Below are 19873 nucleotides of genomic sequence, written 5' to 3'. Positions count from 1 at the left end.
TTAAGCAGTAGTATAAACTACCATTTTTAATGACTTTGGTATGTCTCGGCCAGGGGACAGAACCAAAAGCCTTCCTCACATGGGCGAACGCTCAACAAATGGCCAAAAGTGAGGCATTGTCAAGGGAGACATTAGGAAGAAGAAAGTTATTTAGAAAGGAGAGAAGAGATAAGGTCCCAAATTTAGTTGCCTCTTACGATCATGCAATTGGGGGCAGCAGGTACAATTATAGCATTTGCATACAGCACATAAAAACAAAACTAATCACATGGAAAGCTTATTAGCACGAAGTAGGCACATTTGCACACTGTAAGCACACGGTAAAGCACACGGTAAAGCACACTAGCACATGTCTGAGCACATCAGCATACTGTTAGCATACAAAATTACGCCATAACTACAAAAAGAGCAAATAATATTGAATTGTATTTAATTCGGAAACTGATTTAAATATTAAAGCTGCACTATTGGATTTTCTCAGTGACATATTCGATGGGTCACGGTAAGTAGTTAAGTAAGTTCCAGATATCAAACCTGAGACTGACTTATTGAAATTAAGATTGATAGACAGTTGAACATATATATATATATTAACAAAGAGCTACTCTGAGATCAAAGCCAATACATTTTACCGTTATGCTGCCCTGCGATCCTCCTAAATCAAAGCATTACTCTGAAATCTTAGGATTCCGCAACAGTTTCCAAACTAGTCAACTCCTATATCATAAATATACAATACAGCTTAATTGTGACTCAGCAAAGGACCTCAGGGATTTTATCTGTTTTACAAGATACAATAATCTATATTTTAAAGTATCATACACGCAAACAAGAAACGTACGCGCTTTAATATGAGCTATTATTGCGACAAACGTAAATTAAATGAAAAGGACATTAAAATATTCTTAATAAATATAGATCTAGTGTTGTGATGAAAATAAATTAAGAAAAAAAGTAAAATGGGATGCGATCACAAATAGGTAATATAAAGAATAATAAGTTACTCAAAAAGGTAAAAATTTAATAGTGAACAATTACTATTATGTCTCCAATATAACGACAATAGTATGTCCAAACTAGATTTGAATGTCTATTGAGCTTGGCGGTCAGGAATTCGTCTGCTATCAACCGGACTTATGGTGACAAGTAACGGCTACTCACACCTCTTTAATGGTAGGGACGTCGTTATCGTCACAAAATCAGCTAGTTTTTGTTCAAATATTTCAATCCCAGATTGAATAAGTAAGAATTGATTGATAATGTAGTGTTACATATAGCCATTGTACTGTATGTCCTGCGGTCACGATTGCGTCGTCTGCAATGCCATTTGATGAAACAGACTATAACTTTTTTAGCCGATGGTCAAATCGATTTATGTCCCCTTTCATAGGGAACCAATGAAAACACTTACGTGAATGGCGTCCATGGAGGCGGGCGCTTTGAGCTTTCTATCGTGTGTATCGATAATATCCAGACAGGTAAGGGCACTCACACAACTTTAAATAAGTGTCATACTCTATATTTTCATAATTTACGGTGTAGAAACTGGATCGAAATAACCGCCTCACTGAAAAATGGAAGGGTTATGTTTTGTTGTGAATCAAACAAGCATGTCTCAACCTGAAATTTGACAGATGCAGTAGATGCCATATTTATGCCTACCAGAAACTAACCTGAGTCATGTAACGTCACAGTAGACCACGGTATATCCATGATTGCTACCGGTGGTCTAAGTTGGGTCCATTTGGTCTAACTTACATGTGAACACACATGCCAAGAGCTGCACTATATAAAATAGGCACTATAGTCACCTAGGTTCGGTTTTAGATTTAAACTATCATTCGATCAGCACCCAACAATATGAGTATTGTAGCCCCCAGGATATATAGTTAAAGCAAGAAACCTTTACAAACACACAGCTATACACAGAGAAAAAAATACAGAGAACATCACCGACCTTGGCCAGTAACTCTTGACATGATTGACAGTTTGATATTAATTAGAGCTATAGTATCATCACGATCTTCAAAGTGTCGCTGGATGAAGGCAGGATGATTGAAAGCAGTGATAATACCCATCTTTGAAAGGGGACAAGCACGCAGGAGCAGCAACTTATAGTCCGGCGTCTGTAGCTACCATACATACAAGATCTTAGAGCACATCATACCAATATCAAAGCCAATTATAACAAAAGTAAATAAACTTGCCAACAAACAAAATGCATTTAGACCTATATAGATCTTCTGGGAAACAATTGATTAAAACAATACAAAGCAGGGAAAATCCGGGAACTTGAGAGCTGTGGGCCCTTTTTTAGCCCTTTTTAGTCAATAACAAAACTATTAAAGGGTTGTCATTCTATATAAAATTAACAGAAAATCTGAATATGAAGGGGTCAAGGGCCCAAGACCTGTGGACAGCCTATCAGATGGAGAGGGGTTTTGCCATACTTGATGATAAGGTCCAGCCACACAAGAAACTTGTGCAAAAGATGGAGTACTAAGGAGTCGGAAGGAAGAAGACACAATATTAGGTGGAGTTTAATCCAGACAAATGCACCACCATTCACATCATAACCCAGAAAAATACCATGATAACCAAATATAAAATCTGTGTCTAGACTCTACTGGACCAGCAGGAGTTACCATCAGCTGGGATTTACACTTAAACTCAAAAAATGCCAACATAACCAGGGCAAATCACTGGGATTCAAAACACAAACATTAATTACCAACATCGTCATAGCAAACGGATCACTGGGATTCAAAACACAAACATTAATTGCCAACATCGTCATAGCAAACGGATCACTGGGATTCAAAACACAAACATTGCCAACATCACCATGGCCAACGGATCACTGGGATTCATTTCAATATTAAAATGCTTTCAGATGGCTTTCATAGGCAATATGAATGCAAACTGGACAAAAACGAATTCACACTGAGTAGAGAATATTAAGGATGAAAAGTAGTATGCATGATCCCTTGGGTCATAGTTACACATGTGCCAATTTGAGATGGATTGAAAAAATAAAATGGCTTTCAGGCCATTGACTTGTTTTACTACTATTTCTCAGTCACAACACAAACATTTTCACATTCAAGAGTTCTGCTTTTACTGTAAGTCTTTAATAGACTAAGAATTGAATAATTTAAATATGTAACATGTACATTATTTTCAAATTTCAGACCTTGTAAGGGAACAAAATGTCCTTTGTTCGAGTGCGTAGAACCCATTCAGCTACAGGAATTCCTCGTAAGAAGAGACCAGTTCGAAGAAAACCTGTTTGGGATGTGAGTGTGCCTGTTATCGATAGTATATTGTGAATTATTGCAGTTAAGTCTTTAATTTGACTAAAAAAGTTACAAGAAATTACAAATATCTATGAAATTTCTCTGAACATAAATTTATGTATACTAGGTGCATGCATTTCAGTTTTCAATTTTTCAATACCGCGTAATTTGTTTTGGGTTCACTTTCAATTTTAAGAAAATGAAAGGTGATTTCATTATTATGCCATCACTAAATGTTTTTTTTTCAAAATGTTTATAGGACACTGTAAACGATTTAACAACACTGAAAGCAACACCAGATGAAATCGTAAGTTGGTCAAATTAATTATCAATTCTCCTTTTACAGGTTGAGGTACAATCAATTTACTGTAAAATACAGACGTAGGTGTAATATAAAATAAAATCTGTACAATATGTTGTTGTCCTGAAGGCAGAAATTTACGCTAGCACGTTAACCAGACAGGAATATAAATCAGAATGAGTTATACAATGTTTCAATTATTCACAAAATAAAAGGAAAAGGAAAAAGATTTCCTGAGTCTTTAAAAGAATACATATTGATGTTACCGTTTTGATTCTAATAATTGCCAAGACGATTATTTTAGCATAATAAAATGAAAGTAGAAGGTAGGCAATTATTGGAATCGATGATATCAATCACACATGAAGTTAAGAGGTGGGTGATAAGAACATGGGCTATTATTAGAACCAATACGGTAAGTGATAATTATATATTTCATTTTATTGCACCGTACATATTCTGAATGTAAGCAAGTATTTTTCGTCTCTTTTCTTTTTTAGGTATATAGAAAAGTGTCTCACCAGTCAAAATATGCCCTGGCTACACGACTGCAAACACAGAAAGACCTACAACAGAAAAGTGTGTACAGTAAATAATTACACAAGTTACAATGGATTGGTGAATACGGTATACTGAAATATAAGGATTTACATTATGATGAAAATACTGTAGTAAGATTCACCATGTCAGATGATGTTAAGTGATTTAACTGCCTACTAGTCTCTAGATAGTGGGTCATATATATACATAACTGAAAACTTAGTATTGATGAATGACGATGAACTTGTAATCCCTTCTGATGACATCCAAGATGAGTAATAGGGTAGTTAAATTTGGTATCATCTTACTGTTTTAAATGATTTTAATTCATCACATTAGAGCTATTGAATTATTTTCTATGGAGGATATTCTGAAATGAATCATTGAATGTTTTCATCTTTTAAAGTTGATTTTCACATTCTAGCTCTAAATTGTCCATTAAAATGATGTTTGTGATTCTATTTCTTTTTCAGAGAAGAAGGCAGCAGATCTGAGCATTTCAAATGCAGAAGCCAGACAACTTGCCATTATGAAGGAGGTTCTGTATGACCAACAACAGGTAATTCATTGCAGGGATTAGCTGTATGTCTGGAATACAATGAGACATGGCTTGATAAGTACACGTAGAAATGGGACAATAAATGCTCTTATAAAGTTGTACCTGTAATGATATTAGAAAACTCTCAAAATATTATAAGGGAATACTTTTGCCATGTAGTTAAAGTCATCTGACATGTAAGACAGGGGCTGTGGGATTGGTACCTGGTGTTGATGTCCAGAACCTAGTGTTTTCCTTTACGCTGCAATGGAACTCTATGTGTGGTGTTTTGATTTACAGTGATGATGTAATGCCCTTCATTTCATTTGCCACCTCTCATAATTCCAGCATATTTCAATGTCCTTCTTTTTCTAAAAAATATTCTTAATATATCTCCAATGAACTTTGAGATATTTTCCTGGACTGACAACTGAGATAAAAGGAAGATTTTGTGTAACCAAAGACTGTTATGCTGTACACATAGAGACATAACATATAGAGACCATAACAAATAGTGACATTACCTACAGAGACATAACAAATAGTGACATTACCTACAGAGACATAACAAATAGTGACATTACCTACAGAGACATAACATAGAGACATAATAAATGGTGATATTAGATAGAGGCATAAAATACAGAGACATACAGACATAACATAGAGACATAACAAATAGTGACATTACCTACAGAGACATAACAAATAGTGACATTACCTACAGAGACATAACATAGAGACTTAACAAATAGTGACATTACCTACAGAGACATAACATAGAGATATAACAAATAGTGATATTACCTACAGAGATAAAACATATAGTGACATTACCTACAGAGATATAATATAGAGACATAACAAATAGTGATATTACCTACAGAGGCATAATATAGACACATAACAAATAGTGACATTACCTACAGAGATGTAGTATAGAGACATAACATATAGTGACATTACCTACAGAGACAACAAATAGTGACATTACCTACAGAGACCTAATGTACTGACCCAAGCGGAGACATAACATACAGAGGCATAATATACAGACATAACAAATAGAGACAACATATACAGACATAAGGTATACAGAGGCATATTAAATAGAAGCATAACAAACTGGTTCCATTAAAATACTTTAAAGCAGACACTTGAAGAGAGATGTCAGCATAACTAGGAATACTTTTCTGATCCGTTCCAGTTGATTTATGGCCTTAAACTAATAGGTTTAATGCAACGTTTTACCTTTTATTTGAAATTATGTCCACAAATTAAGCTTCATGATATCATATTTGTGATTCCAGTTTCAAAATGCGATATCAAAGTCAGATAAGATGATGGCGTCAGTGAAGGACATGTTTGGTGATGACCCTAGGGTTTGTATAATATAGTCATTGGTTGATCACCTTTGGCTCTAGTCTTTGTCCAAATAATGATAAAAATGATTGCAAGATGATGATCATTTTCACTAAATTTGCAAACATATGTATGCTAAATACGTTTATGTATCCGTGTGTAAATTAGATGTCGAGCATTTATGCCTAGTGAGATACAACCTTTTGGCACATACATGTTTGGTTCAAGTATGCAGTCACATGTATGAGCAGGATGATGTTTGTCATAATGAAAAGTCAATTTTAAAACATGCAATATCCAAATAATCGCCTCATTAAAATCAGTCTCATATCAAATCTGTTTGATGAGATTAGAAATGCAGGATGCAAGCATTTTGAAATATTTTCAAATACTTTCAGAGATTTGCTGGTTTTCCCAATGTCACTGCGGCCCCAGACCCTGATGGTGTCGACAGGTTTGTAATGATTCTTTTCTAACTAATTCTTTTGTGAAGAACAGTGGCAGCTTCCTATAGGTATTTCTCCAACTGCTCAACATTTTATTTTGCATACAAACATACCAGTATTACTAAATTTGACACAGCATTTTCAACAAGGTCCGTCACTGTATAGACAAGACGTGAACAATTTTTTTTGCAACACTCTGCTAAGAGCTTTGTCAAAAGTGGCTCGAGATGCTGGTGAGTCGAACCCCTGCCTTCCAGCACTCTGAGGTTAAAACACAACCAATCTCTCTAAGCCTTATAATTTGGTGACAGGCAGTGACAAAAGACTAATTACAAGTCTTAATTTCAAAACATATACTGTAAATGTTTTATCGTCTTTAAAAATAAATGGATAAAATATTTCAAATACGCTGCTTGTCAAAAACATGTCAATACAGTATTAAAAGCACATAAGTATGGTTTCAACTGCCTGCCTGTCATCTTTTAGAAATAGTACGGTTTTTTTTAATCGAAAGTTTCAAGATTGAAAAAGTGAACCTCCTCAGTTGCAGTTCAAAATTGTACATCATTGACATGTTTTAGTAAGAGCCATTATCTAGGTGTTAATGTTTAAACTACAGGACATTTCATCATGTACATTGTATTTCATATATTTCCAATTTCCCTTAAACATCATTGTCATTTTTCAATCAAAAAGCACATCATCGTGATATGTTGTTGAAATAACAATTAGTGTTTAATAATAATAACAATAAAACAAAATAAGTGTTACACCCGACTATCAAGCTTGTCTGGATCAACCTGTATCATGTGTCTTTATCTTGGATTACACTATGCATTACAACATTTTTGTACCGACACGTTTTGTTTTCGTGCAAATGTGACTTTAGTTTTAACCCAATAGGATCAGATTGCCAAACTAAACAGACTAGTGAAATTAGTGAATTTTTTTCTCCATAAAACACATTTTGAAAAAAGGTGTGCTGACAAAGAATTGCCTTTGAACATTTTTGTTTAACTATGTAAATATAAGGGCATATAAATATCCTTTATTATCATTATGGGCAGTGACAGTCATATAAAAATAAATGAGAAACAACACTATACGATGTTTGAATTTTTCACTGTTTACCAGTGTATACATATATACGTTTGTGTGTTCTAGAAACACAGAAGCACCTAGTTGTACAAAAATATCCCTTTCTTTTGAGGTACAGATCATACCATCCTTTGATAACGTCTTATTAGCAATCCTCACAACCTGGTGTTTTCCATGGCCTTTGGCCCCTTGATTTGATAAATATGATTTAATATAAGACACTAAATCACTTGTGTACTCTTTATGTTTGACAGGACAGCTAGCCTTTACGCAGATCACCCTGATATCAAAACACGCATGGAGGCCCTTAGTCGGTCACTAATGGATGGTTCAGCACTCAATGACTTTGAGACTGACTCAGGTGTGGGATACATTCTGAATTTCATCATGCTTATAAGTTGGCATTTAAAAAAAAAAAAAATGGATAAATCATCCCCTCCCCTTGAGTAAAAAAGAAAGAAAAACAGACATAGGTTAATATCAATTATAAAAGACTAATATATAATTAAATTTACATCAGAAGTAAGCAATAGTTACGAAAACTTTGAAATGCTAGAAAATTTATAAAACTGACTTGTTTCTGTTGAAATTTTAGTGTTGTAATTTCTTTGTTATAGTTGAATAGCTTATTAGAATGATGACTTGTAGATACAGAACATTGTGCTGGCATTGGAGTCATTGTATTAACAGTTTCCTATATATTTCCTCCTAGATGATGAAGCAGTTGCTCCTGAGCCGATTTCTTACCAACCTCAAATGAATATGGAGCGGTTTGAGAAGTTCCTGGCCCACGAGGAGAAGAACAATACTCTCAGCACTATCAGTGGTCAGGCCCAGATTAGTCAGCTGGCCCAGGGTCCTATACAGAGTACACAGATTCAGGACACGACCAGTCTACAGACCTCCTTAGGTAATGTCAGTCTCACACCTCAGTAGGTAATGGATGTCAGTCTCACACCTCAGTAGGTAATGGATGTCAGTCCCACACCTCAGTAGGTAATGGATGTCAGCCTCACACCTCAGTAGGTAATGGATGTGTCAGTCTCACATCTCTATAGGTTACAGTCTCACGCCTCAGTAGGTAATGGATGTCAGTCTCACAACTCTATAGGTAACAGTCTCACACCTCAGTAGGTAATGGATGTCAGTCTCACTCCTCAGTAGGTAATGGATGTCAGTCTCACACATCATTAGGTAATGGATGTCAGTCTCACAACTCTATACGTTACAGTCTCACACCTCAGTAGGTATGTGTGACAGTCTCACACCTCTATAGGTTACAATCTCACACCTCAGTAGGTAATGGATGAGGCAGTCTCACACCTCTATAGGTTACAGTCTCACACCTCAGTAGGTATGTGTGGCAGTCTCACACCTCTATAGGTTACATTCTCACACCTCAGTAGGTAATGTGTGGCAGTCTCACACCTCTATAGGTTACAGTCTCACACTTCAGTAGTTAATGGATGTCAGTCTCACAACTCTATAGGTTACAGTCTCACACTTCAGTAGTTAATGTATGTCAGTCTCACACCTCTATAGGTTACAGTTTCACACCTCAGTAGGTAATGAATGTCAGTCTCACAACTCTATAGGTTACAGTCTCACACCTCAGTAGGTAATGGATGAGGCAGTCTCACACCTCTATAGGTTACAGTCTCACACCTCAGGAGGTAATGAATGTCAGTCTCACACCTCTATAGGTTACAGTCTCACACTTCAGTAGTTAATGGATGTCAGTCTCACACCTCTATAGGTTACAGTCTCACATCTCAGTAGGTAATGTGTGGCAGTCTCACACCTCTATAGGTTACAGTCTCACACCTCAGTAGGTAATGTGTGGTGGTCTCACACCTCTATAGGTAATGAATGTCAGTCTCACACCTCTATAGGTTAGTCTCACACCTCAGTAGATAATGTGTGGCAGTCTCACACCTCTATAGGTTAGTGTCACACCTCAGTAGATAATGTGTGGCAGTCTCACACCTCTATAGGTAATGAATGTCAGTCTCACACCTCTATAGGTAATGGATGTCAGTCTCACACCTCTATAGGTTACAGTCTAACACCTCAGTAGGTAATGTGTGGCAGTCTCACACCTCAGTAGGTAATGAATGTCAGTCTCACACCTCTATAGGTAATGAATGTCAGTCTCACACATCTATAGGTAATGGATGTCAGTCTCACACCTCTATAGGTTACAGTCTCACACCTCAGTAGGTAATGAATGTCAGTCTCACACCTCTATAGGTAATGAATGTCAGTCTCACACCTCTATAGTTAATGAATGTCAGTCTCACACATCTATAGGTAATGAATGTCAGTCTCACACCTCTATAGGTGACAGTCTCACACCTCAGTAGGTAATGTGTGGCAGTGTCACACCTCTATAGGTAATGAATGTCAGTCTCACACCTCTATAGGTAATGAATGACAGTCTCACACCTCCATAGGGAATGAATGTCAAGTCTCACACCTTCATAGGTAATGAATGTCAGTCTCACACCTCTATCAGTTACAGTCTCATACTTCAGTAGGTAATGTGTGACAGTCTCACACCTCTAAAGGTAATGTGTTGCAGCCTCACACATCTATAGGTTATGTGTTGTAGTCTCACACCTCCATAGGTTATTTGTGACAGTCTCACACCTCCATAGGGAATGAATGCCAAGTCTCACACCTTCATAGGTAATGTGTGACAGTCTCACATCTCTATAGGTAATGTGTTGCAGTCTAACACATCTATAGGTTATGTGTTGCAGTCTCACACCTCCATAGGTAATATGTGGAAGCCTACACACTTCAGTAGGTATTGTGTGACAGTCTCACACCTCAGAAGGTAATGTGTGGCAGTCTCACATCTCCATAGGTAATGTGTGGAAGCCTACACACTTCAGTAGGTATTGTGTGACATTCTCACACCTCAGAAGGTAATATGTGGCAGTCTCACATCTTCATAGGTTATGTTTTGTAGTCTCACACCTCCATAGGTTATTTGTGACAGTCTCACACCTCCATAGGTTATTTGTGACAGTCTCACACCTCCATAGGTAATGTGTGACAGTCTCACACCTCCACAGGTTATGTGTTGCAGTCTCACACCTCCATAGGTAACGTGTGGAAGCCTACACACTTCAGTAGGTATTGTGTGAAAGTCTCACACCTCAGAAGGTAATGTGTGGCAGTCTCACACCTCCATAGGTAATGTGTGACAGTCTCACATCTCAATAGGTAATGTGTGGCAGTCTCACACATCTATAGGTTATTTGTTGCAGTCTCACACCTCCATAGGTAACATGTGGAAGCCTGCACATCTCCATAGGTAATGTGAACCACCCTACACATCTCCATACTTAACATGTGGCAGCCTACACACCTCCATAGGTAACGTGTGGCAGCCTACACATCTCCTTAGGTAACGTGTGGCAGTCTCACACCTCTATAGGTAACGTGTGGAAGCCTACACACCTCCATAGGTAACGTGTGGAAGCCTACACACCTCCATAAGTTATATGTGGAAGCCTACACACCTCCATAGGTTATATGTGGAAGCCTACACACCTCCGTAGGTAATGTGTGGAAGCCTACACACCTCCGTAGGTAATGTGTGGAAGCCTGCACACCTCCATAGGTAATGTGCAGAAGCCTACACACCTCCATAGGTAATGTGTGGAAGCCTACACACCTCCGTAGGTAATGTGTGGAAGCCTACCCACCTCCATAGGTAACGTGTGGAAGCCTACACACCTCCGTAGGTAACGTGGGGAAGCCTACACTCCTCCATAGGTAACGTGTGGAAGCCTACACACCTCCATAGGTAAAGTGTGGAAGACTACACACCTCCGTAGGTAATGTGTGGAAGCCTACCCACCTCCGTAGGTAATGTGTGGAAGCCTGCACACCTCCATAGGTAATTTGCAGAAGCCTACACACCTCCATAGGTAATGTGTGGAAGCCTCCACACCTCCATAGGTAACGTGTGGAAGCCTACACCCCTCCATAGGTAACGTGTGGAAGCCTACACACCTCCATAGGTAAAGTGTGGAAGACTACACACCTCCGTAGGTAATGTGTGGAAGCCTACACACCTCCATAGGTTATATGTGGAAACCTGCACACCTCCATAGGTAACGTGTGGAAGCATACACACCTCCATAGGTAATATGTGGAAGCCTGCACACCTCCATTAGTAATATGTTGAAGTCTAACACCTCCATAGGTTATGTGTAGCAATGTCAAACCTACATAGGCTATGTTTGGAAGTCTCACAGGGCCATAGCTAGTGTGTGGAAGTCTCATGAAAAAACATTTATCTTGTGTAGATTTTCATATGTCCTAGCTAATCCACCTTAATGAAATTTTAAACAAAATTAGGTCTGTTCTTATTTCAGGAAGTGCATGTGAAACCCCAAAAAGGAACCCGAATGAGTCTGTTTCAATTCTGAAAACCCCAAGGTCTGCAATCAATGATACAAAAAAGATCAAGAGAACAAGAAAAAGAGTGACTCCTGCTAAATCTCCACAACACAACAACACGTCAGCTTTCAACCTGACAGATCTACGCAAGGTAACAGCTAACATATGGAATGAACGTGTTATAATTGCTGAAAAATATTTCTGATTGAACTGCTTTTCTGGTTAAACTGCCTCTCTACACTGTAGCAAACACATGTGGTAGTCATTTTCAGTTGGTATTACACAACTGCTGATTTTGAGGGTAAGCTTTAGTTTGCTAAATGCCTGCTTTGATGTTGATTATCAGGTGTTGGAGAATCTCCAGGATGAAATTGCCGGGTTTGAGAAACAGACAGGACATCGTGCTCCAGCCGAAAAACACCGACAGGAAACCTTCTCTGGATACACACTGTCACTCGTTGACTCTGTTACCAAACTCAGTCGATATCTCAAAGAGGTAGGTAGCTGTCTTTCACCAAAGTAGGTCAATTTCTCAAAAATGTGGTTGTCCTGTTGCTCTTGGCCCTAAATGACCTACTTTGTTGACAGCCATAAAATAATGCAAAAACAAATCTTGTCTCTCACAAAAGTTAGAAGTGGGAGAGCCATTATATCAAAGAGGTGGCTGTCTGTCACGCTTTCATAACAATACTGATAGAGATAAAACCATTACACAGTTAGTGAATTAAAAGTATTCTATCTGCTTTGCAAAAGATAATTTTTATGAAATACAGCATAACTTGTCTAAATTGTTTTATCTGTAAAATTTCTTTAAACAAGATGTTCAACTTTGTCTTACTGTTGACGTTTCTATGAAAAGTAAAACTAATTTATCCAAAAACGGTGAACGTGGTAACCAGAACGATTGAATATTTATTCCTGTTGAATTTTACTATGACATGTTTCACTGCACTGAAATATGCTGGTATAATTGTAATATTAAGAAAGGTCTCACTGTACTTTTAAGACAGGTTTCATCGCATGATTTAGACAGGCTTCACTGTACTGTTAGTGTTAAGACAACTTGCACTGTACTGATCAGACATGTTACATTGTATTGATAACTCAAGTCTGATTAATTTCTCAAAACACTGCATGTATCCTCAATTACATGTTAACATGGTCTGTTATTGCACTCTTTACATTAGACTTTATATGTCAAATTCTCGGATGTGAAGTTTCTCTTGGAAAGCTTAAGTGGGTCATCTTTAATGTTAAATCTGTGTCTTACCTTACACAGAACGATCTGCGTCTGAAGGCAGAAACAATAGTGAGGGAGCAGCTGATGCAGGATGTGTCCCAGTTAGCAGCGTTGATAGATGCTCTCACATCGGTAAGCGTTGGAGAAACACCCAAGAAAAGATATTTTTAGTCTCTGTAAAACTCAATATTTCTCACAAATCTTTGACAGCTAGTTAAATATCAAGTTTCTTTGTTTTTCAACTATAAAGAAGAAAGCTTTATCAACTGAAATTAAACACTCTTGCTGTGCAAGATGGTAGCCCATGTGATCAGACATCTGGGAATTTCACTGGGCTGTCTTGGTAAAAGCTATCACCTGGGCCACCGGACCACCCAGCTAGTTATATTGTAGTAAGGGTAGAATAGAAATAGTGTAAATCATTTGTTTTTTGGTATGACTGCTTCATAGCATTTGGTTGCTCTATCTTACCGGGTATACAGAGAAAAAAATCAAAAGAACTTAGTGGAACTCATCTTCTTGATTATAACTGATGCAATGGTGGTACTCTTTACCTTAAAGAAATCTGTATGGAATTGCTTCAAAATGAAATGATTTTCCTTTTTCATGTAATGCATTTTTCCTTACATGTATCTTCTTTTTTGCAGGATATCATTCTAACTCAAGATGAATCAGCAAAGTTGAAAAATGAATTTAGCAAGTATAAGCTGGAAACACAAAGTGAAATACAACACCTCAAGGTATTGAAGACAAAAATGATTTTAATGAGATTTTATGATGTTAAATTGAACAAGAAGAATTGGGAATAAGAAAGGGGGTACAGCAGATGTTAATTTACAAAATAAAAATGGAGAATACTGTGTTTCATATTTTCAATAACAAGAAACCCAAATGTATAAGTGACTGCTAGAGGGAATAGCATTGCACTGCCAGGTCCTATAGTCTGTGTTGTCCATTTTATAAAACATTGGTTTTGATTGTAGACTGTGCTACGCAAGGCTGGTCTGATGGAGGAGGAAGCTGTTTTAAGAACACCCCCAAGAGGAGTAGCCCCTCCCCAGCCATCTATTATAGGTAGGGCGTGGTCACTCAGACACTCTGTGTATGCACATTCTTCTGTGTTTGCTCCTGTACTTTTACATTTTGAGCAATTCCGTATCAAACTCATTGTTTTGCACAGTTCTGCAATAACAGTTTCTATGATTTCTCTTTTCATTCTCTCAAAATATAGTTGTAAAACTTTACATCAAGTGGAACTTTGTCAATTTGCAGTGTTTTTACGTGTGCGATTCTAAAAACAGTTTTCATTTGCTCATCACATTCATTTAAATTATGAATCAAGATTGTTTGTCAGAGTAGTATTTTAAACCCTGTATAATACAATGTGAACACAGATTCTGATGAGGATGCCAAACAGCCACAGGAGCTATCAGCTATTCCCAATCACGTTCAGTCAGCTTCAGCAGCTGTTCTGTTATCACCACCAGTCAGGAAGTCTTACCTACAGAAGGATGAGGAACCAGCAGATACCCAGCCTCACTCAGGTGCTTTAAACACTTTATTTAGGATGGTGAAGGTTCTGATCGTTACATGACTAACTGATATGAATTTATGAATCATAACGTTTTCCATATGAATTTTGAATCTCATCCACTTCATTTTCATTATTTTTAACATAAACAACATGTTTTTTCTCTAACCAGTACATTTTGTTTTGAACTTTTGAACTTTTTTTTTGTAGGTTGTTTGTATTGTATATTTAAAAGCATGAACTGAATTTATAGAGAGTTTTGATGTTTGAAATGAACAATTTTTTCAATAAAAGTTATTGTCCAATTTTTAAACAGGAAAAAGTTCACTAGAAATTATTTTGAAAAATGCATATATTTCTTTTGTTCTGTAAACTATCGATTATTAATTTCCAAATATTTCAGCTCACGCTGGAGCTTAAAATCAGAATAAATCACTTTTGTTGCATTTTCATTGAAGTGTTATTTTCAAGGATTTTTAGTGCATTGCATATTTAAGCTATTGAATCTTCTCTTTGGAGACGCAATAAACTGATAGGGTTCAATAGCTGTAAGCAGAGGATTCCTAACTCATCTTTACCAATTGTATTTGCAGTTGGACAGCCAGTGCCTGTAAACCTTCCTGACTACAACTCGAGTTTCCCTGTAGGTGGTCCAAAATTTATGCATGGACCAGTCAGTAGTGACCCCAGTCGGGCCAGTTCTGTGAATAGTCAGAGTCACTCTGAGCCTAACCAGCTATCAAATGGTCCGGGCCTTCAACCCACATCTGGTGTCAGTGTTACCACATCGACAATGCCTTATAGTGTACACCAGGTGAACTCTGGTCCCAGCCAGGCCCAGTCTGATCCCATGGGTCCTCAGCAGTTTCAGGGGGCGCCATGGTATCCACAATCACAATTCTTACAGAGCCTTCCCCCTGGGAATCCCCCACAATCTATGGCATCCAGCCAAAAGCAGTCATTGACTGGCAGCTCAAAACAAGGTTACAGCATTGCACATCCCTTAGCCTCATACCCTGGAAGACAAGGCCCACCCAGCATGCAGGGTCAACCAAACTTTGCCAACAATGCTGCGAGGGTTGCCGTTCCACGTCCCAGTCCCCTGGTTCAGAGCAATGTGGAAGTGTCCTTCCATGACAGTGGCAGGCCATCAGTACAGGTACCAGAACACTCAGCCATACGGCCAGGGTTGGCACAATCAATGGGAGGTCAGCCAGGCATGTTATATCCAGCGGGAGGCCAGTTTTCTCAGAGTGGAGGTATAGGTGGGTCAGGCCTGTATCAAAGTGTGTCCCAAGGTGGACGCCTTGAAGGTTCAGGCCAGGATAAAGGACAACTTGCCCACACCAGCGGGCTGCCGGCCCCACCCTCCTACAACAGCAAGGATATACTGGCTGCTCAGATCCTCGAGCTGAACAAGCAGCACGAGGAAGCTCAGGTACGCCTGCAAGTGTTGATGCAGCAGCAGCAGAACCAGCACCATGAACACCTAGACCAGCATCATATATTACAGGAGACGGACAGCGAGCTACGTGCTGCCATAGTTCTCGGGCAACGCCAGCCACAACAGGTAGATATACAATGTACTGGTTTGTTACATAAAAACTCATAAATGATATAGGTCTGAGTTCAATAACCATTTATGTCGCTTGGTAATAATTGTTGATTATTGGTGTTAACCATTTGAAGATGAACATAATATTCCAGAGATGCAATCTCAAGTACGCTTCTTGGGGTCAAGATTTATACTGCTAGGGTATTGTAAGCTGAAGCAGAAAATTATTTTCATCACTTTCAATTTGTTTGTAATTTAATTTCAGCATGGTCTTCCTTCCCATCCTGTTTCTCCTCCAATTTCTCCGATCTCTCAGAAGTCTGACAAATACCTCGGCCTCCAGGGCTTGACACAACAGGTACCAGTATGCTTTCTTATTCCTATTTTAACTCTTTCACCACTGTAGACCATAATATGGACTCATCCAGATCAATGCATGGAAGAGACTACTAAAGTTACATAGGGTTGAAAGGGTTTAAGTCTAAAATAAATAGAATTGAAAATATACTATCATTTCCAACAAACTCTCAAGCTGAACATGATAAATTAGCATCTGTATTGCTTTAATAAGATTTTTCAGAACTTCTTTTTTACCTCACAGAAAAAAAAATCCTAAACATAACAAGGTTCTTTTTCATTATTTTGTCTTCGCAATAGGATGAATTTCAACTTGGATGAATATTATGAGAATTTGTGTACTTACAATGAAAGGACAAAGCTATTTTGACCATGTTTTGACTCCACTTACACCTGGATATATAGTTGAACATATACAATTGAAGGTCATTTTACATTGTGGTACCTTACTGTTTCAGAACAACCTTGGTCCAACTTCTTCTAGAGGTATCACAGTATCTATTCCCAGCATGAGTTTGGACTCGACTATTGAGAGCAGCCCGTCCCCAAAGAGAGCATAAAAGTGTGTAGGGCACCGACTGTTGGGATCCTGTGTACACTAGAGAATATACAGTTAAAATGCATCAGGATTGACTTGGAAGCTCATTTCTCAATGTGTGAATGGACTTTACTGGGACTGTGATATCTCTGAAATATTTATTTATTTTGCATATTTCAACATAGCTAGGATAATGATTAGCAAATCTTGATGTACTTGAAGTTGAGGATTCCTAGGACTACATATACAAACATTCACATGCCTTAAAAAGTCAGGGTTCTTTGTTATTTGAGTGTTTTCATGTCTGTTTATTTCAGGTTTCAGTTGTATGTAGGAGTAAACCGTTCCAACAAAATAAATGTTCTTAATTTTGCTGATAATAGGTATAAAATAACAATATTTTGATTGTTTATGTAAGAATGCATGTAAAATCCATCATCTCATTGTAGTTTGGGATAATTCTAGTTTTCACTTTTACTGACGAAAAAATGTGGGAACAATTTTGGGTACTGTGATGTTATATATATTTTAAAATTCATTTACATGTACATTTTTGTTCTAAATGTTTGAGTATTTCAAAGGTTGAATAGTGCTTACCAGCTGGTGTGCTATAAGATAATTTATTATAGTACCAGGTACTTGAAATATGTATTTTCAAGGTATCTATTTTTGCATTATGACTTGAACGGTAATTATATAAGCAGCCGATCGTGACTTAAACTATCTTGCACAAATACGGAAAATGTTATCTCTGTGCTAAACATACGATTTAAAGCATTTTGAAGCACTTGATTTATAGAACTGCCAAATGTAAATGTAATCCTTAACTTTCCACTTAGAATTTTAGAGGATAGCATATAGCAGTATATCTCTAATTAAAGGGCATGCCATATCTGTATCGATTTTTAGTTATTTCAAAGTGTATTGCATTATTAAATTATTCACTATAGTGACTTTCCTTACCAATAAAGATATCTCATGTATGACTCACACCACTGCAAACTTCAGTAATGTATATAATTAGTTTCATAAAAGATGATGTACAACATGAAATGTTTGTTTATAAATACATATGTGGTTACTATGTACCCACAAGGAATACATGACAGTGAATTTAGTTTACTTTACTATAATATACATACTTGTTTTATATTGGGAATTCAGGGTTATTTGTACCATGAAACAATCTACATAGCCTCAAACCACTGGAGATAGTACCCACAAACATTTCATGTTATACAGTATCTCCCAAATATGATTTACATAGCAAAGTAATTTTTGTTGATGAATTGAACGATTGCCAAATTGAATGTAATTACCTATAGTCTAGATTTATTGTTAATCTCCTGTCTTGTGCTAATCTTGGACACATCTTGGGTTACATGATCAGTACAGGTATACTGTCCATTCCTATTGTTTATTAATTTGTTACAAACCTGGATAATTCTAATGTAGTGAGTAAAATCATTTGAAACTGACATTTGTGTTTGTTATTATATATATTCCCATTTTCGTTTAAATGTACCAAGAAGTTTTTGCCAATGTCTTATAATCTTCCTATGAGTTTAACTCAACTGGCACAAATAACCAGATGTGAAGGTGCAACATTTGTCCTCAAATTCTATTTTTTTATTGTAGGTAGTCGGAAGGTTATTTATCATGTAAATTTACTTCATCTACTTTCAAGGTCAAGAAATGTTCATTTATTCCTTTGTTGTGCATATTAAATTAAGGACTTCTAGCAAGAACTAGATGGCTACAAGGCGAAATGACAAAATGGATGCAAAATTTCATAAACTCTGTTTATTCAGCTATCTTATCAATGGCTATTTAAACCTGTTGTCAAAGGGGGTTGAATGCAACAGCCAAATAACATTGGTCAATTGTGCCGTGATGGAAACCTATCATTGGAGCTATTTCATGCACGTTCATTGGATACTGTTTTTAGTACAGCTATTTCATACAATTCAAGGAAAACAGTTGATTATTTGATATCTTGAGCAACATTTGGATATATTTCTAACCTATCCACCCCTAAGTATGCATATACTAAATCCTTCTGATGCATTCTTGTTTCTTTTTTTTAGCAAGATATTTAAATGCCTAGAAATGAGATCAGAGAGGCCATTAAATAAAACACAACTAGGGTAATTTGCCCATGTTCTCCGGTGGCGTTATTATGTCTCCCAAACAATATGGCATCATATACATTTTTCTCACAATCATTGTTTAGAGAATATGTAACTTGACCTCTGTGACCTTGACCATGCATTGACAACTAATGTCCAAATGGAAGTTGTGTGATGACAGTAAAGCAGAATACCAATTTTACAAAAGGCCTTTCATGTCCCCCGACAGAAAGATTGGAACAAGTGCCTTTACTGAATTTTATTGAAAATATGTAATGTAATATTTCTAGTACACAAATCCGTTTTTGTCGGCATCATGCAAAAGTGCAACATTCCAAAGCATTTAATTTAAGGAAGAGGGTCCAACGGCATCATTTATAATCGCAAAGAAGAGTGCAACTTTAGGAGTTTTCCTGGCTTACAGTAAGTTCCTGTCAAGCTTTTCATATGCTTTGCGACCCATAAATTGGACCCACATTTTAATCTTGTGCTTGTATAAATCCTATGTGGCAACATTTGTGAAGTA

At 37.3% G+C, this 19873-nt stretch overlaps 1 protein-coding gene across 1 annotated transcript; it reads left to right on the top strand.

Annotated features, from left to right (window-relative positions):
• The first annotated feature begins 1397 nt into the window (after positions 1-1397).
• LOC110443692 (spindle and centriole-associated protein 1-like) lies at positions 1398-18696 on the top strand. Its single transcript, XM_021488068.1, has 18 exons — positions 1398-1478; positions 3192-3296; positions 3556-3603; positions 4098-4176; positions 4611-4696; positions 5986-6057; positions 6436-6491; positions 7836-7942; positions 8294-8491; positions 11973-12148; positions 12344-12493; positions 13277-13369; positions 13885-13977; positions 14221-14311; positions 14632-14781; positions 15362-16338; positions 16589-16681; positions 17139-18696. The coding sequence occupies exons 2-18, from the start codon at positions 3210-3212 to the stop codon at positions 17238-17240; spliced, it is 2658 nt and encodes an 885-aa protein (XP_021343743.1). The 5' UTR covers positions 1398-1478; positions 3192-3209; the 3' UTR covers positions 17241-18696.
• The last annotated feature ends 1177 nt before the right edge of the window (positions 18697-19873 follow it).

Source organism: Mizuhopecten yessoensis, unplaced genomic scaffold (assembly GCF_002113885.1).
Source record: "Mizuhopecten yessoensis strain PY_sf001 unplaced genomic scaffold, ASM211388v2 scaffold716357, whole genome shotgun sequence".
NCBI lineage: Eukaryota > Metazoa > Mollusca > Bivalvia > Pectinida > Pectinidae > Mizuhopecten > Mizuhopecten yessoensis.
This window is presented reverse-complemented; position numbering and strand designations above follow the sequence as displayed.